This window comes from Hydra viridissima, unplaced genomic scaffold, assembly GCF_058129835.1.
Source record: "Hydra viridissima isolate aposymbiotic clone 2 unplaced genomic scaffold, HvirCarnegie_v1 scaffold_8, whole genome shotgun sequence".
NCBI classification, from domain to species: Eukaryota; Metazoa; Cnidaria; class Hydrozoa; order Anthoathecata; family Hydridae; genus Hydra; species Hydra viridissima.
In genome coordinates this window covers 15,395,269-15,421,161 of record NW_028324307.1, presented here as the reverse complement: position 1 = coordinate 15,421,161, position 25,893 = coordinate 15,395,269, and the positions used below count along the sequence as shown (strand labels likewise).

General features: G+C 29.6%; 1 protein-coding gene and 1 pseudogene across 5 annotated transcripts; both read left to right on the top strand.

The window, feature by feature from the left end:
- The first annotated feature begins 2,204 nt into the window (after positions 1–2,204).
- LOC145194892 (laminin subunit beta-1-like) lies at positions 2,205–22,512 on the top strand. Of its 5 annotated transcripts, XM_090094804.1 has the most exons (26): positions 2,325–2,377; positions 2,465–2,513; positions 5,214–5,284; positions 6,917–7,242; positions 7,543–7,782; positions 7,867–8,133; positions 8,737–8,857; positions 9,052–9,240; positions 9,345–9,545; positions 9,711–9,820; positions 11,687–11,908; positions 11,996–12,157; positions 12,292–12,534; positions 12,708–13,059; positions 13,304–13,570; positions 13,827–13,952; positions 14,411–14,635; positions 15,463–15,665; positions 15,854–15,956; positions 16,094–17,038; positions 18,414–18,562; positions 18,760–18,989; positions 20,716–20,857; positions 21,080–21,256; positions 21,441–21,597; positions 21,770–22,512. In XM_090094804.1, the coding sequence occupies exons 3-26, from the start codon at positions 5,227–5,229 to the stop codon at positions 22,006–22,008; spliced, it is 5,454 nt and encodes a 1,817-aa protein (XP_089950930.1). In that variant the 5' UTR covers positions 2,325–2,377; positions 2,465–2,513; positions 5,214–5,226; the 3' UTR covers positions 22,009–22,512. The 5 variants fall into 5 exon arrangements, with proteins under 5 accessions (XP_089950926.1, XP_089950928.1, XP_089950927.1 ...); XM_090094800.1 differs by lacking the exons at positions 2,325–2,377; positions 2,465–2,513 and adding an exon at positions 2,205–2,269; XM_090094802.1 differs by lacking the exon at positions 2,465–2,513 and having other exon boundaries at positions 2,314–2,377.
- A 1,284-nt stretch (positions 22,513–23,796) lies between these two features.
- On the top strand, positions 23,797–25,733 carry LOC149885304 (uncharacterized; annotated as a pseudogene).
- The last annotated feature ends 160 nt before the right edge of the window (positions 25,734–25,893 follow it).

Genomic DNA, 25,893 nt, shown 5'->3' with positions numbered 1-25,893 from the left:
TTTTTTTCTTTAAAAACAGCTTCAAAGTTTGTGTCATTTTTAAACTGGATGAATTCATTAAATAGTCTTTCATAATCAAATCGCAATGCCGCTGTATAATAGTTGCTGTTTCCACATGCCATAACTCTATTATCTTGTGACGTTGCCACTGAGACCTTTTTTTTGCTGTTGTCGCAATGACTTTTTTAAGAAAGTTACGTTTTATACCTTAGTAAATAACCATTAGGAAAAGTGCTATTTATTGAATTGTTTGTGTTTTGGTCGTATTATGTAGGTACAAAGATGTATAATAATTAAATATTTGAATAGTTTAAAAATTTTGCACACATACCTATATTATGACGAACATTATTGTACTTTTTCAATAGAACAATTTTATGAAAATTAACACGTTGTCAAACCATATTTATTTGCAACAACAAAAATATTCTTCTTCCCAAATATCTTAAAACGGTCTTTTTACATTAGACATTTTGGTTTTACATATAGAAGAAACTCCTGCTATTTTTAAATTTTCACTTTTATTGGTGTTTGTCGTTTGTCGGTAAAATGCGAACTGTGAACCAGTAAAATGTGAAATATTTTGCAAACCAAAACATATTTTAAGGATCATTTTATTTTACCGACAACCGTCTGATTTGCTAAAAAACAGTTTCTTGTTGATAAAAACCTGCTGGGCTCCACAAAATGTTTAGCGAGCCATATGTAGAATGCGGGCAACAGGTTGGGTACCGCTGGTCTAACGGAATACTTACCTATAATAAACGGCCTTACTTACTACGTCAAATCCCAAACCCTTTTTTTGTTAAAAAATAAGCATATGGGAGGCATATGGTTGATTTCATACTCTGTAGGTATGTTAACCTTGAGTTTTTTGAAGAATCTTTTATTTATCAGAAATTTTTTTAAAAGCATGGGAACTGTGTAGTTTCATTTAAGTTAAACAAATTAATGCATTATTTTAAATTTTTGTTAGGTATTATAGTCTCATTATCTACCAAAAAAAGTTTAGTGTTAGGCTTTAGCAAAGTGGTAAGTAAATAAGAGTAAATAAATAAAAATAATAAAACGCCTAGATAGTTAAAAGAAAGAACTTCAATAAGCATCGTTAATTTACAATTTGCATAAATGACTTTATACGACTTTGATAATACTTTTATAAGAGCTAACAGATAAAATGCACTCCAGAGAAGAAAGTTCAAACGAAAAATCTTAGAGAAGATTGTGAAAAGCAAAATTTTGAGAAAAAGAAATGTACTTGTAGCATCGACCAATAAAATTAAATCTATACGAATGCTAATTTGACACAAGCTCGATTCAGCCCGGAAACTGGCTAACTCGATCTCCATTTTTTTTTGTTAAAAAACAAAATGAACAAAATAATTGTTTTCCTTTGTAGTTTGAAGTAATCTCTTTTAGAAATGTGGAGCCTGATGGTGCGGGGCAATTTTTTCTAAAATCTTTTAGTTTAAATTCTTCATAACATGTAGCATCATCCAAAACAAGGAGAAACTAAGTTTGTCAACTAATAGATGCTTTATTTTGTATCTGATTTAAGCCAACTTCGAAAATAATTCAAAATATTTTTGTATCAGAGGTAAACGTAACGCTGAGATTTTTAAATTCATATACAAATTGTGCGTATAAATAACGGGTTATTTGAAACATGATGACAAATACCTTCTTAAAAGGTGGTAAATCTATTATCTATTGTTTAGATTCCACAATTTGAGAGTTCGAAGTATGCGATGTTGTTTCTTGGTGAGAATCATTGATACAACGAACTTTAAAGAAATGATTTGCTATATCTATAAGTTTTTTTATCAAGAGTTATAGTTAAAAAAAGGGAAATAGAGCTTAAATAATATTAGCGCAGCTTGGTAACGAAACTGCTATTTCCCTTTATTTCGCTTTGAAAGATATGGCCAAACTAACTTTATTTTAGTTCAATTTGTATTCAAAATTCAAGTAAAAACTTTTTAGAATGGTATCGAAATAAAAATCACTTTTTCTCTTTTTTCGGCTTCTACAGATGTAAACTGAGAATCAATGATTACTGATGACTAAAGACTTCTTTACAAGGTAGGGTTGCACTTTGAAAACGCGTCAATCAACATTCTTATTTGCGCACTAATACAACAAGGAAAATAAAGGCGATTAAAACACGTATCATAAAGTGTGAGTGAGCAAATGCAACTTGATCATTGGTTTCATTAAGTCAATGTTATTGGTCAAAGTAAATCAATATGACGGCGTTCAAATTTCCGGTGTATGTTTATTTTCATTCGGTAAAATTCGGTTTTTTTTTGTATCTCTAGTATGTATTGTAAATCAAGATAATATAAAACGGATGAATATTTCAGACAAGTATTTACAAGTATTTCTAACTTTTTTTATTTTTAAAGAAATTATCTAAAGTTTTGTTACTGGTGCATGACATTTTTGTTATGGTTACTTTTCGTAGTTACATATTGAACCGAAATTTTTACAGTTATTGCATTTCTAAGTCATAGGTAAGTACACGGTATATTAAAGGGGGAGGGGGCGAGTCGGGCACATAAAATTAACTTTTAGTTTTTATATAAATATGTGTATATATATGTAATTTATAAAAACTCAGGTTTATTGCGTTATTTATTACATATAGAATGTTTATTATGGATTGCTGGAAAACTAGATTTTTCATAAAATAATTGCAATAATTCCAAGAAACCGATTTGTATGTTTAAATTGCTAAATTTAACATTTTGAAAAAAAGCTTTTCAAAATAAAGTTAATGCGCTTTAAATTTCTGTTTTTTTTTTTTTTTATTTTTAAATGACCCGGGCTTCTTCTGAGATCGGAATAGGCGTGGTATGTATCTCTAAATGTTTTGAGTTCTTAAACAACTTGTTTTATTTGCACTTTACTATTTTGTAATTTTTAAAAAATATTTCAATTTGGGACCTGCTTGAAAATATATTCGCGATGTCTACTTAACAAATGCAAAATGTGAGGGTTGCAGTGTAAAATAGACTTTAAGATCTCCAAAAAAAGATCATTGCATTCGTTTTACTTACAAAAGTTTTTAAGCTTCGTGTAAAATTGTGTTATTGAACCAAACAACATAAAAAATTGCATTTGTTGTCTGACATTATATACGGCATACGAACTGGTTGGCTTAAATTTGCTTATAAAAATCACTAAAATACATATTTACCAAATGAAATCTTGTTAAAGTTGGTGTATTTGAGAATGAAAATACTTTCTAAATTTTCGTTCGTGAACCTGACTTTTGTTAAACTTTTATGAGCATTGACCGTTTTTTTTTAAAAAAAGCAACTATTTTGTAGCTGCATAAAATATTTTAAAATTTGTAACAGAGCCTGTAGCATACATAAATGTTCTTTTTGAAAAGTAACACTTTGCAGCCAAAGTAAATGAACGCATTTTTTAACTGACGAAATTGAAGCATTAAAATTTTTGTTTATGGGTTTCTACCGTTTGTTTATTTTTCTTTCCGAAGATGCAGACAGATGGGCATCAGGTTGAAAAAGTCACTACATGCTAGAGAATCAGCATAAAAATTATCATTGCATTAAAAATAGATAAAATAAAGTAAACAACAAAAGATATTGAAATATTTTCAAATATTCTGAATTATTTTCGATAGGGGAACTAAATGAGACTGAACTGCAAAAAAAAAAAAAGTTATAATTTGCTATGGATATTAAGTAAACAAGTGTATGTTTATGTGTACAGCTTGTGTGATATGTGCAAATATATTAAAGCCCCTCGCCAGCAATCTATGTATTTAAATCGGAAGTAGACATTTTTTTAGTTATGATTTGATGACCTCACTTTTAAAAAGAGATGATATTTTTTGTAATGGTTTTTATAAATAAACAAAGAGGCCTGCGAAAGAATTTGAATTTGCGTAAGGCTATTAATCTATGTTCTATTTATTACATATGCCATATTTGTTCATCTCGTCAACAACTGTTCAACCCTGTTGATCAATAAATTAATTAGTTCCTTTACTTTTTTTTTCCTTTTTTCTCACGAAATAGAAAAGGTGTAATTATTTCAAAAATAAAATTATTTTTGCAAAATAAAACGGTGTTGACGTTTATTTCTTTGATGACACAATCCAAATCAAACCGACTTGAGTGAAGCCTTTTGAGCTTTACAAGTTCCGATATTACCATGACTCAATATTTACTTTATATAATTTTCCTTTTTTTTTTTTTTGTCCATTCTTTTGTAAATACATTGATATGTTAAAAGCAGATAATATACTTAATATACCATGATAAATACATAAAGAAGTTCATACAAAAAGGAAAGAATTTTTTTTTTTTTTCGCTTTTTCTTTCTTCGTTTTTATACACTTGTTTTAAACTTTTAATACTTAATTTTATAAGCATTCAAAATGTTTTTATTTGTTTCTATCGACAAAAATGTTTTTTTAAAAAACAAAACTATTTTTTCAATAAATTTTTTTCTATTTCTTTTCCTAAGTTTTTTTCTGAAGCAAAATTTAATTCTTTAAATAGCTTAAGATTTTTAAGCTGAAGGGTCTGCTCTTGACAGAGTTACTCATGCTCGCTATGAGTGGATTAACTTAGGCTACATTTTTATTGAGAAGATAGGGAGTCGCGTGTTTATACAAACTGTTTCTTAATGAAGATTAAAAAATTCTTTCAAAGCAATAACTGTTTCAACGTTTGTTAGAGTTGAATGTGTGTGAACCTATTTTTTGCGGTGACGAAAAATTTGATTTGTGAGAAGCTTCTTGTTTTATATTACTAAAAAAAAAGTTTATGCTTTGCACGCTAAAGTATTTGGTTTAAAATGAAAGGCTATGGACAAACAATGAGGTTAAGTAATGAACAGTAACGAAAGTGAACCCGTATTGCATGTAATATTCCCTCCCTCCCCTCTCCCCCATTTTTATCCAACAATTACTTAAAAGTATAAAAAGATTTGGAACGAACAAGTTAACTCACTATTAACACTAGTTAAAAACTGTGCTAGTGACCTGTAGCATTTAGTAATATTCAAAATTTATAGTTTAAGTATAAAGAACTGCTTTATTGAATTACGAATCATGCAATACAACTGAATTTCTTATAATAAAAAAGTTACACAATATGTTATTTGCTTTTAGAACATATATAAATATACTCACACGTTCCAGCTTTCTATGAAAACTGCTATAACTTTCCATTCAGATTAATTGGTAGAATGAATGGTCACACGCGAAATTTGTGGTGGTCTACATTTCGCTCAGTACTCTTAATAGGTAGGTACAACTTCCTTTTTAAAATTAGTTGTAACTAAAGTTGATATTTTGGGGAAAATTAACATATATGAATATAAAAATATTTTTTAAAAAAAGAGGAAGCGTTTTCTTTAGCCAAGAAAGGGGCTAAGTAAACAAATCTTAGTTTCTTTTGTTGAATTAAAATTTCTAAACACTATTTCCTAATTTTTTAAACTAGTTACCTGAAATTCAGTTACTGCAGTATGACCAGCTGTTTTTACACTTTAAAAAAATTGAAAAGTTTTAATGCCTCTCATAATAATTTGTCGCTTTAAACTTTTGTAAATGTAAGCGTAAAAATATAAGTTTAGAAGCATGGACGTTCTCAGTGTGTACGTGTGTGTGTGTTAGGGATAGGGTAATGGTTGGAGAGAAAGTTCTATGGGTCAACATTAATTGGCTAGGGTTCGCTTCGATTTATCAAAATGGCTAGCGCACTAAGGAAATTTTGTCACATGGTTGATGGTCTTTTTTTTTTCACCCACAGAATATTATCTTTATTATTTTTTATTTTTTAAACCACTTTTGGCTTTTTTAGTATTTATTTTTATCACTTTGTTATCTTTATTATTTTTATTATCTTTGAAACTATAAATTTTATTATCATTATTTTTAATTTTATCATCTTTTATTATTAAAAAGAGAGCCGTTTATGATTTTGTTAATAAACTCGTTAAAATCTACATATAAAAATTTTTTTCCTAGCTTTGTTCATAGCAAAAAGACTGACTATTTGTCCATACTCAACTATCTTGTATAGCATTAATGCAAGTGGTTGAAGAAGAGATAGCTCATCATATCACTTTCTAATGACCTATTGTCTTTCAGACTCTCTTTAAAAATTTTCTGTAGTCTATTGCCGAACCATTATTTTATCAGCTCCTTTAAACAACGCAAAAGTTCAAACAAGCGGGCGAGAATGTCCAACAAATAATAGTGTAATGCTGCTAATTTTTTCATTTTTTTATATAGAAGCTAGATTTAAAGAGACAAGTAAAGAGTGATACGGTCGCAGAATATTTTACTGCGGGAATAACTCAGCCTCTTACTTTTTTTTTCTTTTCTTTTTTTTTTTTTTTTTTTTTTTTGTCTTTTTTATTTATTTGTGCTTTTTATTACATATTATTTTTATTCTTTATTTTAATAAGCTATCTACTTTTTTCATTTCCTTTACTTTCACATTATGCACATGAGATGATAAATTATTTTGGTTCAACTCACAATATTACATGTAAGATTAATAATAATTCTGCTAAAGAAAACTGAAAAGAAACTGTTGGAATGTTTAAAGTGCCCTTTTCTTGCTTCGCGCCTCCTATCCATAAGACCTTCCCGACAGCTAGGACAACTATGTAAATATATTGTCGGCATAAAAATTTTTTTTTGCGAAATAATTGATTTTATTGTTACCTCTTTATCATTCAAGAGTTAAGTTTTTTATATGAAATTTTAAGACTTGTTAAGTTCCGATTTCAATTAAATCTGACCTTAAATTAACTTTTTATGTAAAAAGCTGAGGACTGTTAAAAATAGTTATATAGTGTGTGTATGTATCTATTGTATGTGTGTACGAGTATGCACACATGCTTATATATTTTGAACTTCTTCTAGTTTCGTTTGCTAAATTAAATTTTGGACAAGAGGAGTGTTTAAGAGGGGGTTGCTACCCAGCTACTGGTGATTTACTTGTTGGTCGTGAGGATAGAATAACAGCAACATCTACCTGTGGTTTAAAAGAGCGAAGTAAATACTGCATTGTAAGCTTTCTTGAAAGAGATGAAAAGTGTTTTTGGTGTCATTCGACTCCAGAAGTTGATTCAAGTTTCGATAGATTTAAATATAGTCATTTACCTAAATATATGGTCACGCAAGTTCCAGCAGATAGGTTGAAAGGATGGTGGCAAGCAGAAAATGGGGTTGAAAATGTCACAATACAGGTATGTAAAAGCATTAAAAAAAAAGAGAAAAAGTTATATGCACAAATTAAGGAGTTTTGTGTAAATAAATAAAAGTATATACCCAATTTATAGTTTTCAATGTTTTGCTCACTACTTTATTCTTTTTAGATATTTTTATTAAGAATCATGAAATAAAATGTGGCAACTAAAATTTCAAATCTAGATATTCCAAGCTTATTTAAATTTTAAGTGTTCAAATTCTGAAAGTAATGCTTTTAAAAAGCAAAAAACAAATATAGTGTATGGTTCTAAATCAAATATTACATATTTGGTATATAGATTGACTTTGAAGCAGAATTTGTGTTTACACATTTAATTATGACATTCAAAACCTTTCGACCAAAAGCTATGTATATTGAGCGATCACTTGATTATGGGAAAACCTATAGTGTATACAGATACTTTGCTTACAACTGTGCACAATCATTTCCTGAAATCCCCACTGGTACACAGCGTAATATTGATGATGTGATTTGTGAAGAAAGGTATTCAAAAGTTGAGCCGAGTACTCTTGGAGAGGTAAGAGTTTTTAAAAAAAAAAATTAATAGTTTTTTTATAAATTTATTAAAATAAATTTTGATATATTTGATTGGTATTATCAGGTTGTTATGAAAGTTCTTGATCCAACTGTCCAAAAAGAGCAAGACCCTTACAGTTTGTCTGTACAAAAACTTCTTAAGTTGACAAACCTTAGAATACGATTTACAGAACTGCACACATTTGGTGATATTGTTTTGGGTAATAGTGGAACAATGTCCACAAACTATTACTATGCTTTGTATGAGCTAGTAGTAAGAGGAAGTTGTTCTTGCTATGGCCATGCTGAGCAATGTATTCCTTCTTCAGAAACATTATCTAATGTTAATATGGTATGTTCATTTTATTAATCCATTAATTTAGGAAATTTTTTGTTGTAAAATTTATTTAACATATTAGCAATTTTATGGCTTGCTATTTTATAAAAAAGATGATAAAGAAATAGAATCAAGTAGTATATTTCTATATTACATTATTTGTAAGCGGATTTGTTTAGAGCAAAGTTGTCAGAAGTGTGTTAACATTTCTTAGCAAGATAATGACAATTTTAATGAAAACCATTACGTCATATTTTATAAAAAGTAAATATAGGATGATTATTGCTTTTGAGGTTTTTTTTTTTTAGTTTCTCATTAATTTTATTTACAAATCAATTTTTAGATATACCATTCCTAACCAAACTTGATCTCACATATTTTTTCAAATACATTATAAAGTATATTATATTTTTGTCAGGTTTGTTCAGGGAAAAAAAAATGTTTTGTAATGATCTGCAAATTTAAATAAAACATACCAATCTTATATAGTTACCATTGCGATGTTACATAGTTACCATTGCAATCTTAACTGTTTTATTTCTTTTCTGTTTGCTTTTGGAGTCTCTGCTCTTTTTCATTCTTTATCATTTAATTCAAACTTATAAAATTCATCATTAGGTCCATGGTATGTGTAACTGCACACATAATACTCAAGGGAAAAATTGCCAAGAATGTAAAGATGGTTACAATGATCTTCCTTGGCAACCATCTTACAAAGACAAGTTAAGTGTATGCAAAAGTAGGTTTTCTTTATTTAAACATTTGATTTTTTAACATATTTAGTTAAATAAATGTTACTTTAATATTCTATATAATTTTTCTTTCAAATTTTTCATATATATGTGTGTGTTTTAAATTTTATATGCAAAACAGGTTTTATAATATTATCTTAACCTTCGATTTTGAAGCATGGCCTAGTTTAATTTTTTTTAGAATGTAACTGTAATGGTCACAGTGACAAATGTCATTTTGATATTGCTGTTTATAATGCAAATGGAAAAACCAGTGGTGGTGTGTGTGATGAATGTCAGCATAATACACATGGTAGACAGTGTGAGCAGTGCAAACCATTATACTATCGAGATCCATTTAAAAATATATTTGATCCTGATGTCTGTAAACGTAAGATTTTTACTTTTATGATTTGTTTTATTACATCTTTTTAAATTGCAAAAAGTTTTTTTAAACTTTAGCAAATTTAGTTTAAAAAGTTTGATTTCTTTTAGAATGTGATTGTGATCCGTCTGGTTCAATTGGTAGAGGAGAATGTGAAACAGTCACTAGTGTTGTTAAATCAAGTTCTGAAGAACAGCCTGGTTCTATACCTGGAAAGTGCATCTGTAAAGCAAATGTTGAAGGAAAGCGGTGTGATCAATGTAAAAATGGATTTTGGAATCTGCTAGAATCAAAAAGTGAAGGGTGTCAATGTGAGTGTGCTTTCATTTATATTTAAAGTCCAGTAAAGCAGGACAAATCACAATAATACATGTTCATGTTTAAAGATGATTTTCACAGCACTTAAGACATAATGTTCTTTTTGTTCTAGCTCTTTGCTTTAACCGTTGCATTTTAATTGATTTTCTTTAATGCAGCTTGTAATTGTGATGAAAGAGGTACAGTAGATCTAAATAAGTGTGACCAGCAAACTGGAATTTGTCGGTGCAAACGAAATGTGCAAGGTTTTACATGTAGCAAGTGCATGGTAAGTTAAATTAAATGAGTTAATGTATTATAGTAAAATGATAGCTTAAAGATAAAGTTCACATACTAAAAAGACTTATATCTAAAAAAAATTATTTTTTCCTTTTGCTTGATAAATGCATTTTGTAGTTTGAAGTTATAACATTGAATAATTTTATAATATGATATCCAAGTGTTAGTTATAAATGTAAAGTATGCTTTGCTCCACTACTTCTTTCATTTCAAACTTTAGGCTCTAGGTTCTAAAAGGTTAGGACCAATGGTCTACAGTGTAAACTTTCTGTGTAAGTGATCATATAGCAAAAAAAAGACCTACCCAAAAAATGAAATAAAATTTGGAGTGCAGATAACCTCTACCTATCCCTCAGATTAAACTTGAACTGCAAGCCCATAATCTTAAATTTTTCTGTGCTCTAGAGATTATTCTATTGTTTGATTAGTATAAATCAAATTTGTCCAATCACTTAAATAGCATTGGTAACTCATGTTAGACTAAAATTTGGAAAGTTTTTTAAAGTATGGAAAGAATCACTTCTCCAAGGTACTTCGAAACTTTTTACATTTAATCAAGGAGGTTACTTCTATCACATTTGATAGCAATCTGATCTATTATATTTCCAATACTATCTTGAAAATCATTTATATTCTCTCCACTCAGGTATTTGAGAATTCCAGCGTTTCTCATGTTGTTACTAATGTATGCATTCATCTTTAACCAACTATGAGAATATTTTTGTAGTCTAAAAAAAAAAAGATAAATATGGACCGGGTTGAAGCACCCAGCATCAGCAATAATGCTTGGAGTTGTGGGCTCTGATGGTAAGCAAATGCATTGTTACTGGTTTCTTCAGGGTCTTAAAATTGACCAGAATGAGTGCCTAGAAGCTCTGAAAGTTGTGAAGCAATTGATTGATGCCAATTACAAAAATGTTGGCAACATTTTTGTACTAGGTATGTGTTTTCTTGACCTTGTCCCCAGGGGCTTAGTCATGTTGCCAAACATTTGTATGGCAACATGACTAAGCCCCTTGGGACAAGGTCAAGAAAACACATACCTAGTGCAAAAAGAACTTCAAGAATTTCTGGTCAACTTCAATGTGGCCCCCAAATTCACCTGACCTGACACCCTTGGACTATGGGGTCTGGGGCTTGGTTGAGAATAAGGATTGTGCTAAGCCTCACAGTAAGGTGACCAGCCTAAAGGCATCTATTGAAAAGGAATAAGCCCTGACATCTAAAGAATTTGTCAAGAACACCTGCACAGCCTTTCAGACATGGCTTGAGAAGATGATTGAGAATGATGGCAACTATTTTGGAGTTTAAAGTTGCTTAGGCATCAAAAAATATTGCTTCCAAGATTTTATTAGTTTTTCTATTTCCATTTTTTTCAAAATTTAAATAAATGTGTTCATGTTTAAGAGAGTCTCAGTTTTGGTGCCACACCCTGTACCAGAAATTTACTTTTATTACTGACTGCTCAAAATTAAATTTTGTCTGAGTACTAACTAGTTACCAAGCATAATAGGTCAGGGCTATTATAAATGAAAAAAGAAACAATATATTTCTTGATTGCTATCTTTTCTTGTGATCATGTTTGAAACAAAATGTTTACTTATGCTGAGACTCACAGAGATTCATGCACTTTTTTTACACAATAGTGTTGCATTTTTGAGCAAAAAAGTAGCTGTGGTACATTCAATCTATTGATAGAGTCTAATATTTCTAAGTTTTGAAGGATTGCTAACATAAAAGCTATTGAAAATAATTTAGCCTAAACTTTTGTAAATCAAATTTTACTTGGCATCTAAAGCATTTGAATTTTTAAGTTTGAAAGAAATAAAGTCCAAATACAACTGCTTTGTTAAAGGATGGATTTTGGGCACTTGGGTCAACAAAAGAAGGCTGTGAAAAATGTGGTTGTGATGTTGGTGGCTCTGTCAGTAGTGTTTGTGATGATATCTCAGGAAGTTGTCAGTGTAAAAAAAACCTTATTGGACGTCAGTGTAACTTGGTTCAACCAGGCTATTATGTAGAACTGCTTAGTCAAAACAAATATGAAGGAGAAGATTCTGTGCCAGGAGAGATTGATGTATGTTTGGTATCATTTGTTAATATTTTTAAAGTCTTTGACAGAAAGTATTTAACCAATTGAGCCAATAAATAACTTTTTTTTCAGACTTACTTTAATATTCGCAAGATTATTGTTAAAGAAGGAGATAATGTAACCTGGACAGGTGATGGAGGTGTTGGTGTTAAAGAGAATTCTGTAATTGAATTTTCCACTATCAAAGTTCCTTCAACTGGTTTTTACAAAACATATATTCGGTATGATGCTAAGGTAAGAATTTTTCTTCTGAGAATTGTTTTTGTAAGAGTTTTTTTTCGTAAGAAACAATCTTTTTTATTGATAGAAGTTAAAAAATATTGTAGGTGGTTTATAAGAGAAATTTAGACTTTTTTTTTACTTTTTAGGACCATGGTAAGTGGGATGGTGTTCAAGTTACTGTAAGGCGGCAAGATGGTAGTGAACTTGGAGGAGATGGCTGTGAGCTTGTCAATGACAACAAAGTTGTATACTATCCAATTTTATCAGAGTTTAAAATGAACGACATTCTTTTAAATGATTTGTGTTTTGTGAAAGGCGTGGTCTATAATGTTCAAATTAATTTTGAAAAGAATTTAGGACCAGCTAATAAAGAAACATTTGTTGATTCAGTAAGTAATTTTTCTGTCATCATAATAATGAAGAGCATTGGGTTTAAATTTGTTAAGTTTGATTTAAGTTGTATTTTTATGTACTTTTATACCTGGCTGTTGATTGCCACCAAAGTATATTTTCTATTGTTTATTTGTTATTTTCACAATGGTTTCCTTTAACTTTCCTCTAGATCATTCTTATACCTAACATTGATGACTTCAATGTAATGAAAGGTCAAGATGGAGCATATAATAAGGAGCTATGGGAGAAAAATAATTGCCTTGATTACTATTTAAGTTCAGAGCTTGAGAAACAGGTTCCTGAGGCATGTAAGAAAATTCAATTTTCTATTTCAACCCAACTAAATAATGGAGCAAGCAGTTGTGATTGTGATGTTCAAGGAACGGTTTCAACTGGTTTAAGTGAAAAGTTAACTTGTGAAAGTATTGGTGGACAGTGTCCATGTAAGCCAGGTGTTTTTGGGAGGAGATGTGATCGATGCAAAACAGGGTACTATGGATTTGGTTCTGAAGGTTGCAAAGGTAAGCACTAGATAGTAGCAGTAAATGTTTAAAATTTGTTTAAATTTATTATAGAGCAAACATTTTTGAAATATGGTGTTAAAATTGTGTTTTGTAATTTTTAAATTTTTAATCAAGCATTTATTCAAGAAGAAGAATTTGTGAATTTGTTGATTTTAATATATTGATTTAAAATAGTATAACTGCGTATAATAAAAAACATAAAAGAAAAAAGCAATCTTTTATAACATTTGAATTATTTTAGCATGCAACTGTAGTGTGGTTGGATCAAAAGATCTATTCTGTGACGATTTTACAGGCCAGTGTCCATGTAAAGATGGGCTTGAAGGACGAACATGTAATTCATGTCCAAAAAACCACTTCGGATTTCCCAATTGCAAGCCATGTAAGTGTTATGGACACTCAAGTACTTGTGATACAACCACAGGTGTATGCAATAATTGCTTACACAACACAGTTGGAATAAACTGTCAACTTTGTAAAGAAGGCTATTATGGAAATGCACAACTAGGTCTGACTTTTTTTTTGAATTTTTTTTGTTTCTCAACATGATATTTATTTTAACTCCTATATAAAAGCAAGTCTTACTCAAAGTTTTAGGTTCTATCAATTTGCATTTTCTCTTCAGTGTTTTCAACTTTAACTACCAAAATGTTATGAATTTTATAGGCAAACCATGTGTTAAATAATTTATGCAATCTTACAATAAATTGGTGCAAAGAATTTATGTTAACATTGTCACAAAGTTTGTGTCTTTTTGTTTTAAGAAACTGAAAATGCTTGTCAACGATGTCAGTGCCCTGGTGGTAGCAGTGGAAATCAATTTAGCAATACTTGTGAACTGAGAGATCAAGGAAAAGTTTTTTGTACAAATTGTACTGAAGGTTACACAGGTATTTTGGTTTTCATGATATTGTTTTATTATATTTGTTCTCTTTGTTATTCTTAATATTGTTTTGGGTTTATCGTTTGTATATATACTTGTAAATATTTGAAAAAACATCAATAGCACTAGAGTTTCAATGCTTTGATTCTGGACCTAGAGGTTTATGCTGCCTTGATTGAAATATTGGTAAGTTTATAGCAACAAAAATTTGGATGCCTACTTTTCAATATTGTAAAGACTTGTAATCTACTTACCAATGGTGGTGAGAACACTACAAGGTGTTAAATAAACCATTTGTTGTGAAGAACAATTGAATAAAACACTCTTATCAAATCTTCAAACTTTTTTTTGTGAAGATTTAGGTCTGAAGTGGTATAGAGCAATATTTATTATGTATGCTATGTATTTTATATATTATATATATATTAATATATTATACATATTTACTTTATTTTCTTATTTTAGGTACTCATTGTGAAAAATGTGACAATGGATATTTTGGAAATCCTTTAATTCAAGGTGGTGTTTGTAAAAAATGTTTGTGTCATGGAAACATTGATTCAGCTTCAAAATCAAAATGTGACAGTACAACTGGAAAATGTTTTAATTGTCTGAACAATGCATATGGTGACTTTTGTGAAACATGCAAACTGGGATATTACGGAAATGCGACAAACCAAACTTGTAGAGGTTGTTAAACATCTTTGATTTAATAGGATTATTTGCAATAACATTCTAAATAACTTGTTTTCAGTTAATCATAAATCTGGAACTTTTTTTATTATCCTATATATAATTGTTCTAATCTATATATTATTTACTAACATACTATTCTATACATACATACATACATACATACATACATACATACATACATACATACATACATACATACATACATACATACATACATACATACATACATACATAAATATTTTTATTTTTAAATGACTTCCAATCCAATATTTGACCAGAAATAACCCTACATTATATTATTATTGAATCTTCTAGTTCATAGTAGGAGTTTCAAAATCTGAGTCTAGTATCTTTTTGTCAATGATATATTAAGAATAACTATATGTCTAACTGCCGTAAATCGGCATAAGAAAAAGTGAAGCAAAAATCGGCCATTATGGGGGGCAAAATCTTTACGCTATTTATCAAAACAAAACAAATACGAGGCTTTTGATTTGTTAAATTTGCCCCCCATAATGGCCGATTTTTGCTTCAAAAAATACGCGGAAGTTAGACATCTAGTTATTTTTAATATATCATTGCTTTTTGTATGCTAATTATTATTATATTTTATATCCAAAATGCTCTAAAACTCCTCCACACGTAATAATACGTGGGTTAATAGCGTATTATTAACTCACCAAATGGTGTGTATAATGATACTGTAGTGTTTCAAAATATTCAGATTAATTATTTCCAAGTCAATATTAAATAAGAGGCTTTAAGATAATAGCTACTGTCAGAAAAGAAAATTAAAAAGTTTTTTTTTTAATTTATTCTAGCTTGTGCATGCAATGCTCTTGGTACTAATAATAGTACAGGTGGTTATTGCAATGCTGTTTCTGGGCAATGTCCTTGTTTACCAAATGTTGTTGGGTTGAATTGTGATATGTGTGCAGATGGTTATTATGAAATGGTATATGGAAAAGGTTGCAAAGGTTGCATGTGTGATCTAGAGGGATCCTTGGATGGAACATGCAATAAGGTTAGTTTAGAGTTATGAAAAGTTGTTGATAGTAATTTTAGATTTTAGATCGCAGCTTAGAAAATGGCAGTAGAACAATAATTTTAAATCTTCTTCAAACTTCTTAGATATCAAATCAAATCAATACTTTTTAGTTCACTTTTCAAGTTTTTTTGTTGAAAGTTTTAACTTTATTTTTTTTTTATAAGTTGAATGGCCAGTGCAAATGTAGAGTTGGATTTGGTGGTCAGTCTTGCTCTGATTGTGAGAATTATTCGTGGGGATCACCAAAATCAACTAAAGGATGTCAAGGTAATTTGTTTTTTATTTTTTTGCATTATGAAGCTTTTAATTCAATTTCATAAAGATAATTTTTTTTTTTTGGCATTTTTGCAAAATTACTATCAGACATCAAAAAAGGAAAGATATAACTCTAAATTTTTCTTCAGCTTGTGATTGTAACCCTGCTGGCTCTGTTCATCTTCAGTGTAATCGTACTTCTGGTGTGTGCCCATGTAAACCTAATGTAGTTGGTACAAAGTGTGATATGTGTGCACCACGAACATCTGGCCAAATGCCTGCTTGTAGTAATTGTCATACTTGCAATGACCAGTGGGAAGATATTATTAATGAGTTAGAAAAAAAAATTATTAATTTAAATAGCTTGATGGGTAATTTTACATTTAACGCCAGCGAAATTTCTGTGTATAACAAAAACATTGAGGAGCTAAAAAATCAATTAGCTGATATTGAAAATATTTTGAAAAACAATTCTTTAACTGCACAAGAAGTTGACTCACTGAGAATAAAACATAACAGTTTTAAAATTTTGTTGGAAGGTTTGACTCTTAAAACAAACAACTTGACTATAGTTGTTGCTAACAATACCCAACGTTTACAAGATGATAATGATGAACTTGCCAAGTTAGAGTTACGAATGGCAGCTTTAAAAAAAGGTGCTAAAGACTTTAAGGAAAATATTACAGCTTTGGTAGAAGGAAATATTGCAGGAGGTTTTAATAGTACTCTAGAAAGTCAAAGAAGATCCAGAGAAGCACAAAAACTTGTTAATGCGAGTGATGATATTCTAACAAATGCCAAAAAATTCCAACGAATGATTAGGAATAAGATTATTAAACCAAAAAATGGCAAGTCATTTGAAAAGTTAGACAATGATAATAACAAGTTGTTAGATAATTTAACAGAATCTATTTCAAAATTACAGCAGAAACTGAATGTTTTAAATGCATTGTTATGTGGTAGTAAGGACAATGCCACTTGTGGGTGTGATAATACTGGCTGTAGCAGTTGCAGTTGTAATGGCACAAGAAATTTGGTAGACATCACATATAATAATGCAAAAGAAGCAGTTGAAGTTACCAAGGAAAAAAAAGGTATTTTTCATGCATAAACTTGCACTTTTTATAGTATTACTATAAGAGGTGTCATTTTTTATATTACTTGACATATTGTTCATAATCAATTTTATATTGACACATGTGGCAAACATAAAATGAGAACTTTTGGTTAAAAAGAAAACAATTTGTTCAAATGAATACTTTATTAAATCTAAATAATATAATGCTATAACTTAAAAATAGCATACTATTGGATGAAGTAGATCTAAAATTAATAATAATTAAAGCAATGCTAAATAAGGGGGAAAAGAAATGATAATATTAATTAGAAATTTTTTATTAAAATGAAAAAGCTTAGCAAAACAGAATTTTTAAAACTTCAAGAAAGCTAACACATATCCAAATGGGCAAAAAAAAACATTCTCTTTTGGAACGCTAGTTTCTGGAATAAGGAGTTATTTTTTCACCTAACAAATTACATCTGGATAAATATTGCAGCGTTTACTCCATAATTCTCTCTTGATGTTTTTAAAAACACTTCAAAGCTCATCAACAATAGTTTTGCTATAAGATATGAAATCTTGAATCTTGAATATCTGAATATTCAGATCTTGAATATTCATATTGGCACTTACAATTGAATAAAAATCTGATTGTTTTTTTCTTTATCAGGATTTCGAAGTGTTGCTTTTGTGATTCATTTTTTGAAAAATTTAGAGTTTTAGCTGTTTTATTGACATTTGTTGTAAAAGTTAAACCACTATTTTGAATTTTGGATCCAATAGTTTGCTACATTTGTGAGATGCTCATTTGATATCTTCGCTTACATTAATATTTGATTTCGTTTTTGAAGCAGTTGATGTTTGGTGTTATAAAAATTATTTTTGGTCTTTTACAAGTAAGTGAATAAATGGAGCTATTTGAGGAAAAAAGTGGAATATTTTTCACCATAAATTCTTATTTGTTTCTGCTTCTACTGGTTTTAACAAAACTTGTAATTCACTAGCTACATTCCATTCATCAAATAGCAAGTGCATTCAAACAGGATCTTTGCCTAATACAACACAAAGACCCTCTTTCATTTTGATGACTTACTTCAGCATATAGAAGGTCAAGTTCAAACACATTTTGACATTTTTATTAGCTCTAGGACCAATACACTGAGTACTCTTTGAGTTTCTTGAAAACAAATAACGCATTTTAACTATAGTTTAAATGTTTAATTATTTTCTTTATAAGTGTTGTGTAAATTTGTAACCAACATTATTTTGTAACCAACATTATGCTGCAAAATTATACTTTTATATAATAACGATTTTTGTTTTTAAATCTATAAATATTTTTTACTTTAATTACTTTTTTAATGATCTTTTTTTACTAAACTTTTTTTTTTAACTTTTTAACTTGTTAGCCGCTGTAAACCAAATTGTTGATGATTTGAAAGCTGCTGAAGCTCTTGCAAAAAGCTCTAAGGAATCTGCTGACTTTGCTGGCAAAACATCCAATGAAGCAAAAAGGATTGCAGAAGAAGCATTGAACAATATAACATCTTTGATCAGAGTAATAATTATCTTAAATTGTCAAGTTTTTTGTAAATGCTAAGTTATTCTGCTACTCGTAACTTGTAATTTATAAATTGTTTTTTTCAGGTGGTATTTTTATATGTAAATATTCTATTTTATTTGTATGTTGTAAGTAGATCTTATTTGTAATTATTATATGTAAATATTCTGTAAAAAATGAATTTATTTGTTTAGGATATTTGGACTTTCTTAAATACTTCTATAAATCACCCCGATATATCTAGAAGTGTTGCCTTAGAAACAATAGCGCTTAACATTTCTCTCACACCTGATGATGTGAAAGAGTTGGCTGATCAAATACGACAGGTTGTCACAAACTTAACTGATGTTGATCGAATCCTGAATGAAAGTAAAAAAGACTATGATCGAGCAATTGATCTAAAAGAAAAGGCTTTAAATATAAAGTACATTAAAACTGTTATTTTCTTTAAACATTTATTGTTTTATTATTATTTATCTTATTCATTTTTAATCTATCTTTATCTCAATTTATTTTAACTTATTTTATTATTGATCAATATTTCTTTCTAAGAAATTTTCTAGTACAACACTCAACAACACTCACAACATTTAAAAGCACTTGAACATAAACGCATGATTTGTTAAACATTTTATTCATTATATGATTATACTATTTTCAATAAACTAAAATGATTAAAAAAAACTCAATTTCACATTATTTGGTCCTTTGCAGTTAATGTGCATTGTGGTTTGGTAATATGCATTGGTACTATGTATTGTGAAAGATCATCAATCTGTATCTCAAAATGACAGTTTTTAAAAAGGCAGCTTTGTTGTAAAGATAATGGTAAAAAGTGCTTCACAAGACCAAAATAACCTCTTCAAATGTTGAATTCAGAATGAGTCTGATCCAAATTATCATCCCTATAATGTTCAGCAGAAAAACTCACTTAATTACAACTCTGATTTCTATAGATACTGTCTATCATGCTGTAGCTGAATGTTTATGCATGCTACCTTTACATGCCATGCTGATCATAGAATCTATGTGATCTCATAACTTAAACAAGTTAATAGTCAAGCCCTTGTAAGCCCTTTTTGCTTAGATTTATCTTCATAAGGATATTACCTTATACCTTTACTGTGTCACCAACTGCTACCTCTAAGAATGCAGTGGTGTAAATGGTTTTCAGTGCTTTCAAAAGTTGAAAAATCTCATGTTAAAAAAAGGGCTGGTGTTCTAGTAGTTGCTGTAGAACGTTAATAGCAGTACATTAAAAAACAATAACATGCAACAATAAAACATTTTAATTGTTGTATGTTATTGTACTACTAAAAATTTTATCATCAGCAACTTTCACCAGCTGACAATTTCTTATGTCTGCTTGTATTTCTTATAGCACTTTGGTTTTTCAGCTTGTATTTTATATTGTTTATCTATTTTTATCACTTAAAGAAAGTTGAAGTTCTTAGAGTTTTTCATGAGCTATTCCACATTTGCTGGCTACAGCAGAAATCTCTCTCTCAACTTATTTGCCATCTGCTATACTTTCACAATGCTAGCAGATATAGATCTGTGTCTCAGAAGTATTGTCCTGGTCTTAGCATTATCATTATAGTTCTCACAGCCTTAGCAATTGCTAATCATGGCTAAATTTATGTTTAAGAAAAACCAGAGTAAAGTTGTAATACTTGAAATGATGTCTGGTTATAGTTGCATTCTTTTATTAGAGGATGCAAATAGCAAGACCAAACACTACTACTTATGATGCTTGTGCTTATTTGTCTTGTTAATTAGGTCTCAAAACAATTGTGTAGGTCATCTCATTGATAATTTTAGGGTCATAAAACTAAGATTTTACTGATTGAGAAAACAAAATAATGTTTATTACCAAATCATCTATAAAGTGACTGGGGGATCAGGTATTATAGCAAAAACGTCATCTAAATTTTACTTAAAAATTTTAAATTGGAAGTGAACCCCTAAATTAATTTAGAAATTGATAAAAATTTGTTGAAGTATTGTTAAAAATATTTGAGTGTTTACAGAAAAGTGACAGGTCGTTTCTTGTGACATTTGAGACCTATCACCCTCAGCACTTTTAAGAACACACAGTTTACGTAAAAAAATTTCTTAAATTTCTTAAACTTATTTTCTGTCATTTTTAGGTTATATGCATTGTCGGTAGTAAATAAAACTCAAACTGTCTTGAACCAACTTGCTGAGGCTGCTCTTTTGCAAAATTATACTGCATCCAATATAAGTATTGGCTACATCAAATACAACGAAGCTAACGAACTTCTGAAGAAGGTGACTTTTTTACTTGTTGATATAACTTTCTTACATATCTTACATATATTACATATATGTAATATATGTAATATATTACATATATTACATATACTTTTATATCTTACATATATTACATATACTTTTATATCTTACATATATTACATACTTTTATTTGTGGTTTAATGACTATTTTTAAGTTTAACATGATAGCGTTAAATAACGATATGTGCTGTAAACTAGATTGAAAGTAAACTGGCGGAGGCGGAGGTGGCTTTAGCAGCAGCTAGCAACAAGACTAGTAAACTTGAGAACAAAAAAAAAAAAATTTTGAGCAATTTTGAAAAGAACAAACTAAATCTACGCAAAGCGGAGATTGAAGCTGACAAAGCAAAAGAACTTGGAGAAAAAGTTGCCAAGGTTGGCGAGGCCAATTTTTTTTAAAGTGATTTAATTTTTATACAATAACTTAAAAACTTTTATGAAAAAAATGAGATAACGATAAAGATCATTATCAACCAATCTCTATTTTATTCATTTTATTTATCATCAATTGATTTTACCAACATTTATGCTCTTTTACTATTAATTTATTGATTGTTAGTCTTCTGGTGAACTGAAAAAAAAATATGAGAACGCGGAGGAAGCATTGAAAAACAAGATCAACGAAACTGAAAATATTCGTGCACGAGTTCAAGCGCTTTTGGATAACGCTGTCAAACTCTTTCAAGATGCAGCTGTTCAAATGAATCGAATTGAAAGTTAGTCACATTAACTTTTTGTTTTTTCTGTCATTTGTTCTTTCTGTGCTAAGAAACGTTCATTTGGCGCTTTGTTACCATTTATGAAGTTTTTTTTTTCTTTTACATTTACTTTACGAAGTTTTTTCAAAATTTTGGCTCAATAGTTGCGAATTCAAACACTTTTATTTAGTCTTAAAGACAGTTTACAAGAAAAATCAAGACTTGGTTGACGATTTGTCTAAGAAGTTGCGAATTCTTGAAATCGAAGCACAATACACACGGGACAGACTTATCGTTCTCGACAAATGGCATAGAGGGTGTAACCCTGACACAAGTTTAACAGTTGATCCTAACTTAGACGCTGTCAAGCAACAGTTCTTTAAAGTTCTTAAGGATGCAGGTGGTTGCACAGATAGAGTTTGTCAATAATAACTGTTAACTTATTCACTCGGAAGTTTCTCGGGTATTTCTCGGGTAATTGCTGATAGTTACCCCTTTATTCTTTTGGTTTAGTTGTTGTTTTCTTTTGATTTCTCCGAAGTTTTTGACGAAAACTTTTTTTAAACTATTTTTTAAGTTAAGATTCCATTCATTTAACAGAAATACTTTTTAATGAGTTTGATCTCTTTTTCTTTGAAACATTTTGAAAATTTTTTTCGACATTTAAGTGTTTTATCGTAGCAATGTCATTTTTTATATTTTACGTTAATCTCGTACCATGCTTTAAATTTCAGTTTCTGCAGAAATAAAACTTGGATTCTCGTTATGCATTTCAAAAAAGCATGTTCATCACCATCTTTTTTTACCTTTTTTGATTCCTCCTCCCCTCCCCCTTCCTTCCCCCATTTGTATGAAAGATTATTTAAGATTACAACGTCGATATCTTTTGTAGACACTCACAAATTTTTGTATCAAAATATATATATTTTATTATAATTGTTTTCTACTATTTATATAGCTATAGATTTTTTTTAAAAAAAAACGGAAACTTTTCGTTTGAACTACTATTGTCTTATTTTTATGCAAGGTCAGCGTTTTGTCTTTATGGTTTAAAATATCCATTTTCGTGAACAGTATTGATTTTCTGATATCCGTAGGTGTTATTCATGTGACAGCATAATTATTGGATTTATGCATTTACGTTTCATACAAATTTAATCATGTAATGTAAACACGATATAGATAAAGTAAAAAATAGTAATCGACCTTTTTGTACAAAGTTAGGAAGTGGTTTGGTGTGGTTGTTAACTTCGATACCAAAAAAATCAGGCCATTTATCGTCTTCAAGCTGAATGGGTCTAAAGTCTTGCAAAAAGCCCTGAGAATGAGGCTGCATTAGTACATAAAGTACAATCATGCAAGTATTCTATAGCATCCATAACACCACATGGGTTACTTTAGTCAGGTTGCTTCTTTTTTCGCTAAATGTTTATTGCAAAAAAAATTGTTGTTTAAAATCCTGACGAAAAAAATTGAGCGAGATTAAAAGAGTTTAAATCCTATATTTATTATAGAGCTATTGGAAACTTCGCCGAACTTAACCCTTTTTTTAATTTGGAGAAAGTAAAATACCAATTTCATTCAATAAACAATCAGCTGTATAGTATTTAATGTCTGTGTCCGAATGCCTTAAAATCTTATAACGTTTAAACAAATTTAAGAACTATTTATTTCAATTTATCGGAAAAGCATAAATTCCTTCATAAGACAGATTTTCCACTGCGGTCGTTCGAAAGATGAGAAATCTAGCGTTGAATACGAATAAAAGAAACCATTGGATTGAGGTGATCTGTCTTCGTTTACACATTTTCGCGCATATTTAACTCTAAATTTAAACAAAGAAGGTTGTTTAACATGCATAAAACATTCGCCTCTCCTATTATCAGCAGTTATCTAATAATTATGTAAATATTTTTTCAATTTGATTGTACTCTAACCATTTTAGATCATTATATGTGTTGTTTATATGTTTGCATATGTTTAGGTGCAATTTTACAGCCGGACATGTAAGTTTGCTAATACTATTATTTTGGAATTCGAAAAAATAAGAATGACGCGTCGTCGCTGTTAAGATTTTCACCAAATTTAAGTCTTTACCAAAGAGAATAATTATAAATATCGTTTTTTCTTAAAAATTAAACTTGAAAAATAAATATTGATCCGTCAAGAAAGTTTAAGGTGGTACATCCCCATTAATTTTGAAATTTTTTAGAAAAAATCAATTTTTTGAAAATTGGTTTTTTAAATTCAAAATTTTTCATAGAACAATATTATTAATTTTTTTTTTAATAAATAAATAAGGAAGTGTGTACAATTATGTGTTTTGTGGCCATAGTAAATTGAGAAGTCCGTAGCAACGCCATAGCAACGCATTTTAAAACAAAAAATGTAGACTTGCTCAAGCTTATAAACATCAATAACTCTTTTTTACTGCAGCTTGTTTATTTTGTGCCAGGTTTCTGTTGATGGTACCTGGCAAAAGAGAGGCCATCAATCTTTAAATGGTATTGTCACTGCAATATCAAGAGAGAATGGAAAATGTCTTGATTCAATTTTGTTAACTAAGTTCTGCAAAGCTTGTAGTTATTGGAACAAAAAAAAGTCAACACCAGGTTATCAAAATTGGAAAATAAATCATGTTTGTGAAGCTAACCACAATAAATCATCAGGATCCATGGAAGCTTCTGGTGCTGTTTCCATTTTTCAACGGTTAATTGAAATGCATGGTTTGAGATATGAAGGATATATTGGAGACGGTGGCAGCTCAGCATATAATGATGTTGTTGCAAGTAATCCATATCCAGGTTTTGAAATAAACAGACTTCATTGTGTTGGATATTACCAAAAGAGACTTGGAAATCGTGCGCGTAACCTTAGAGTGACACTTAAAGGTCAGTCTCTTTCAGATCGAAAAAAAATAGATGGAAAAGGTCGACTGACAGATAAAGCCATAAATACGCTTCAAAATTATTTTGGTATGGCTATCCGTCAAAATGTGAATAACCTATATGCAATGAAAAAAGGTGCTTGGACTGTTTTATTTCACAACAGTGACATAAGTGAAGAGTCAGAGAGACACAAATTTTGCCCACGAACTAGAACTAGTTGGTGTTTGTGGCAGAGTAATAAAGTAACAGGTGAAACAACATACAAAACTAAATTAAGCTTACCATTAGCAATTAAAGCAGTACTTATGCCGATATTTACAGATTTGATAAATGAAACATTATTATCAAAATGTTTGCACGGACAAACTCAAAATAACAATGAAAGTCTGAATTCCTTAATATGGAAGAGATGTCCTAAAGATTTTTTTATTGGGAAAAAAGTTCTTATGATTAGTATGAACTCAGCTATTATAGGATTTAATTATTGAATCACAGCAGTTGAAAAAGTAATTAGTGCTGGAGGTATCGAACCAAGTATATTTATGCAGGAAGGACTTCGTAAATTAGACTGCAACCGAATTAAAAAAATGAATCACAAATCAAGTGCTAAAGGTAAAATAAGGAGAAAACAGCTTAGAGCCATCAAAAAAGGTTACATAGATATTGAAAAAGAACTGGAAAAGGACCCACAATATAATAGTGGAGGTTTTTAATTGGGCTCGTGCTTCTTTTCCTAATATAACGAACTTTTATTTTGTTTTTTGTGTTTTTCTCAAAATGTCATTTTTACCAAATACCTAAATTTTAAAACGCAATATTTTCAGTTTGGGACAATATGCTGACTTGAAATTTTCAGGGTGTTTTTGTTATAAATTGACTTAGGTAATGAACCAAAACTACAAGTAAATATGATGTATAAGTATGTTTAAAATCTTTTTTTCTTGCTTTTTTTGTTAAAAATTTTCTTAAATATATAGAAAATTATTTTTAAAATGTTCTATGCATCTTTAATGCATGATTTTGGTTCATAACCTCTTCGTACCTTTTAGGAACATAGTGTGAAAATTTCAGAGTTAAAAGATATTTAGAACTGGAGATATCTTGTTTTAAATTACACCCATATTTTGGCAATTCGTATGGAATAAGTGAGGCAAAAGTTGAGCAATCGAGATTTCTTATTTAAAAAAAAAATCAACACACTTGTTTTAACTTGTGTATTGTAGTTTTAATTTTGTATTGATTATTTTAAGGAAATTTTTTAGAATGGGGGTGTACCACCTTAAGGTGGAAAAAACGGACTTAATTGTGGTTAAGGACAAAGGTGCCAGCATGAAAAAAACCAGTGGTAAGAAAACAAGTTCACGAAATTACTTTTACAAAAAGTGGAGAAGGAACCACAGAAACAATGTGTCTCAGCTGCAGGCCA

What these genes read in the sequence shown, in the direction of transcription:
- LOC145194892 (XM_090094800.1), top strand. Translation starts at nt 2,247, where the DNA reads ATGACGGCGTTCAAATTTCCGGT. An exon ending in AAGAAACATTTGTTGATTCA is followed by an intron (nt 12,535 to 12,707) that starts GTAAGTAATTTT and finishes ACTTTCCTCTAG; the next exon opens with ATCATTCTTATACCTAACAT. An exon ending in AGTTACCAAGGAAAAAAAAG is followed by an intron (nt 17,039 to 18,413) that starts GTATTTTTCATG and finishes TTAACTTGTTAG; the next exon opens with CCGCTGTAAACCAAATTGTT.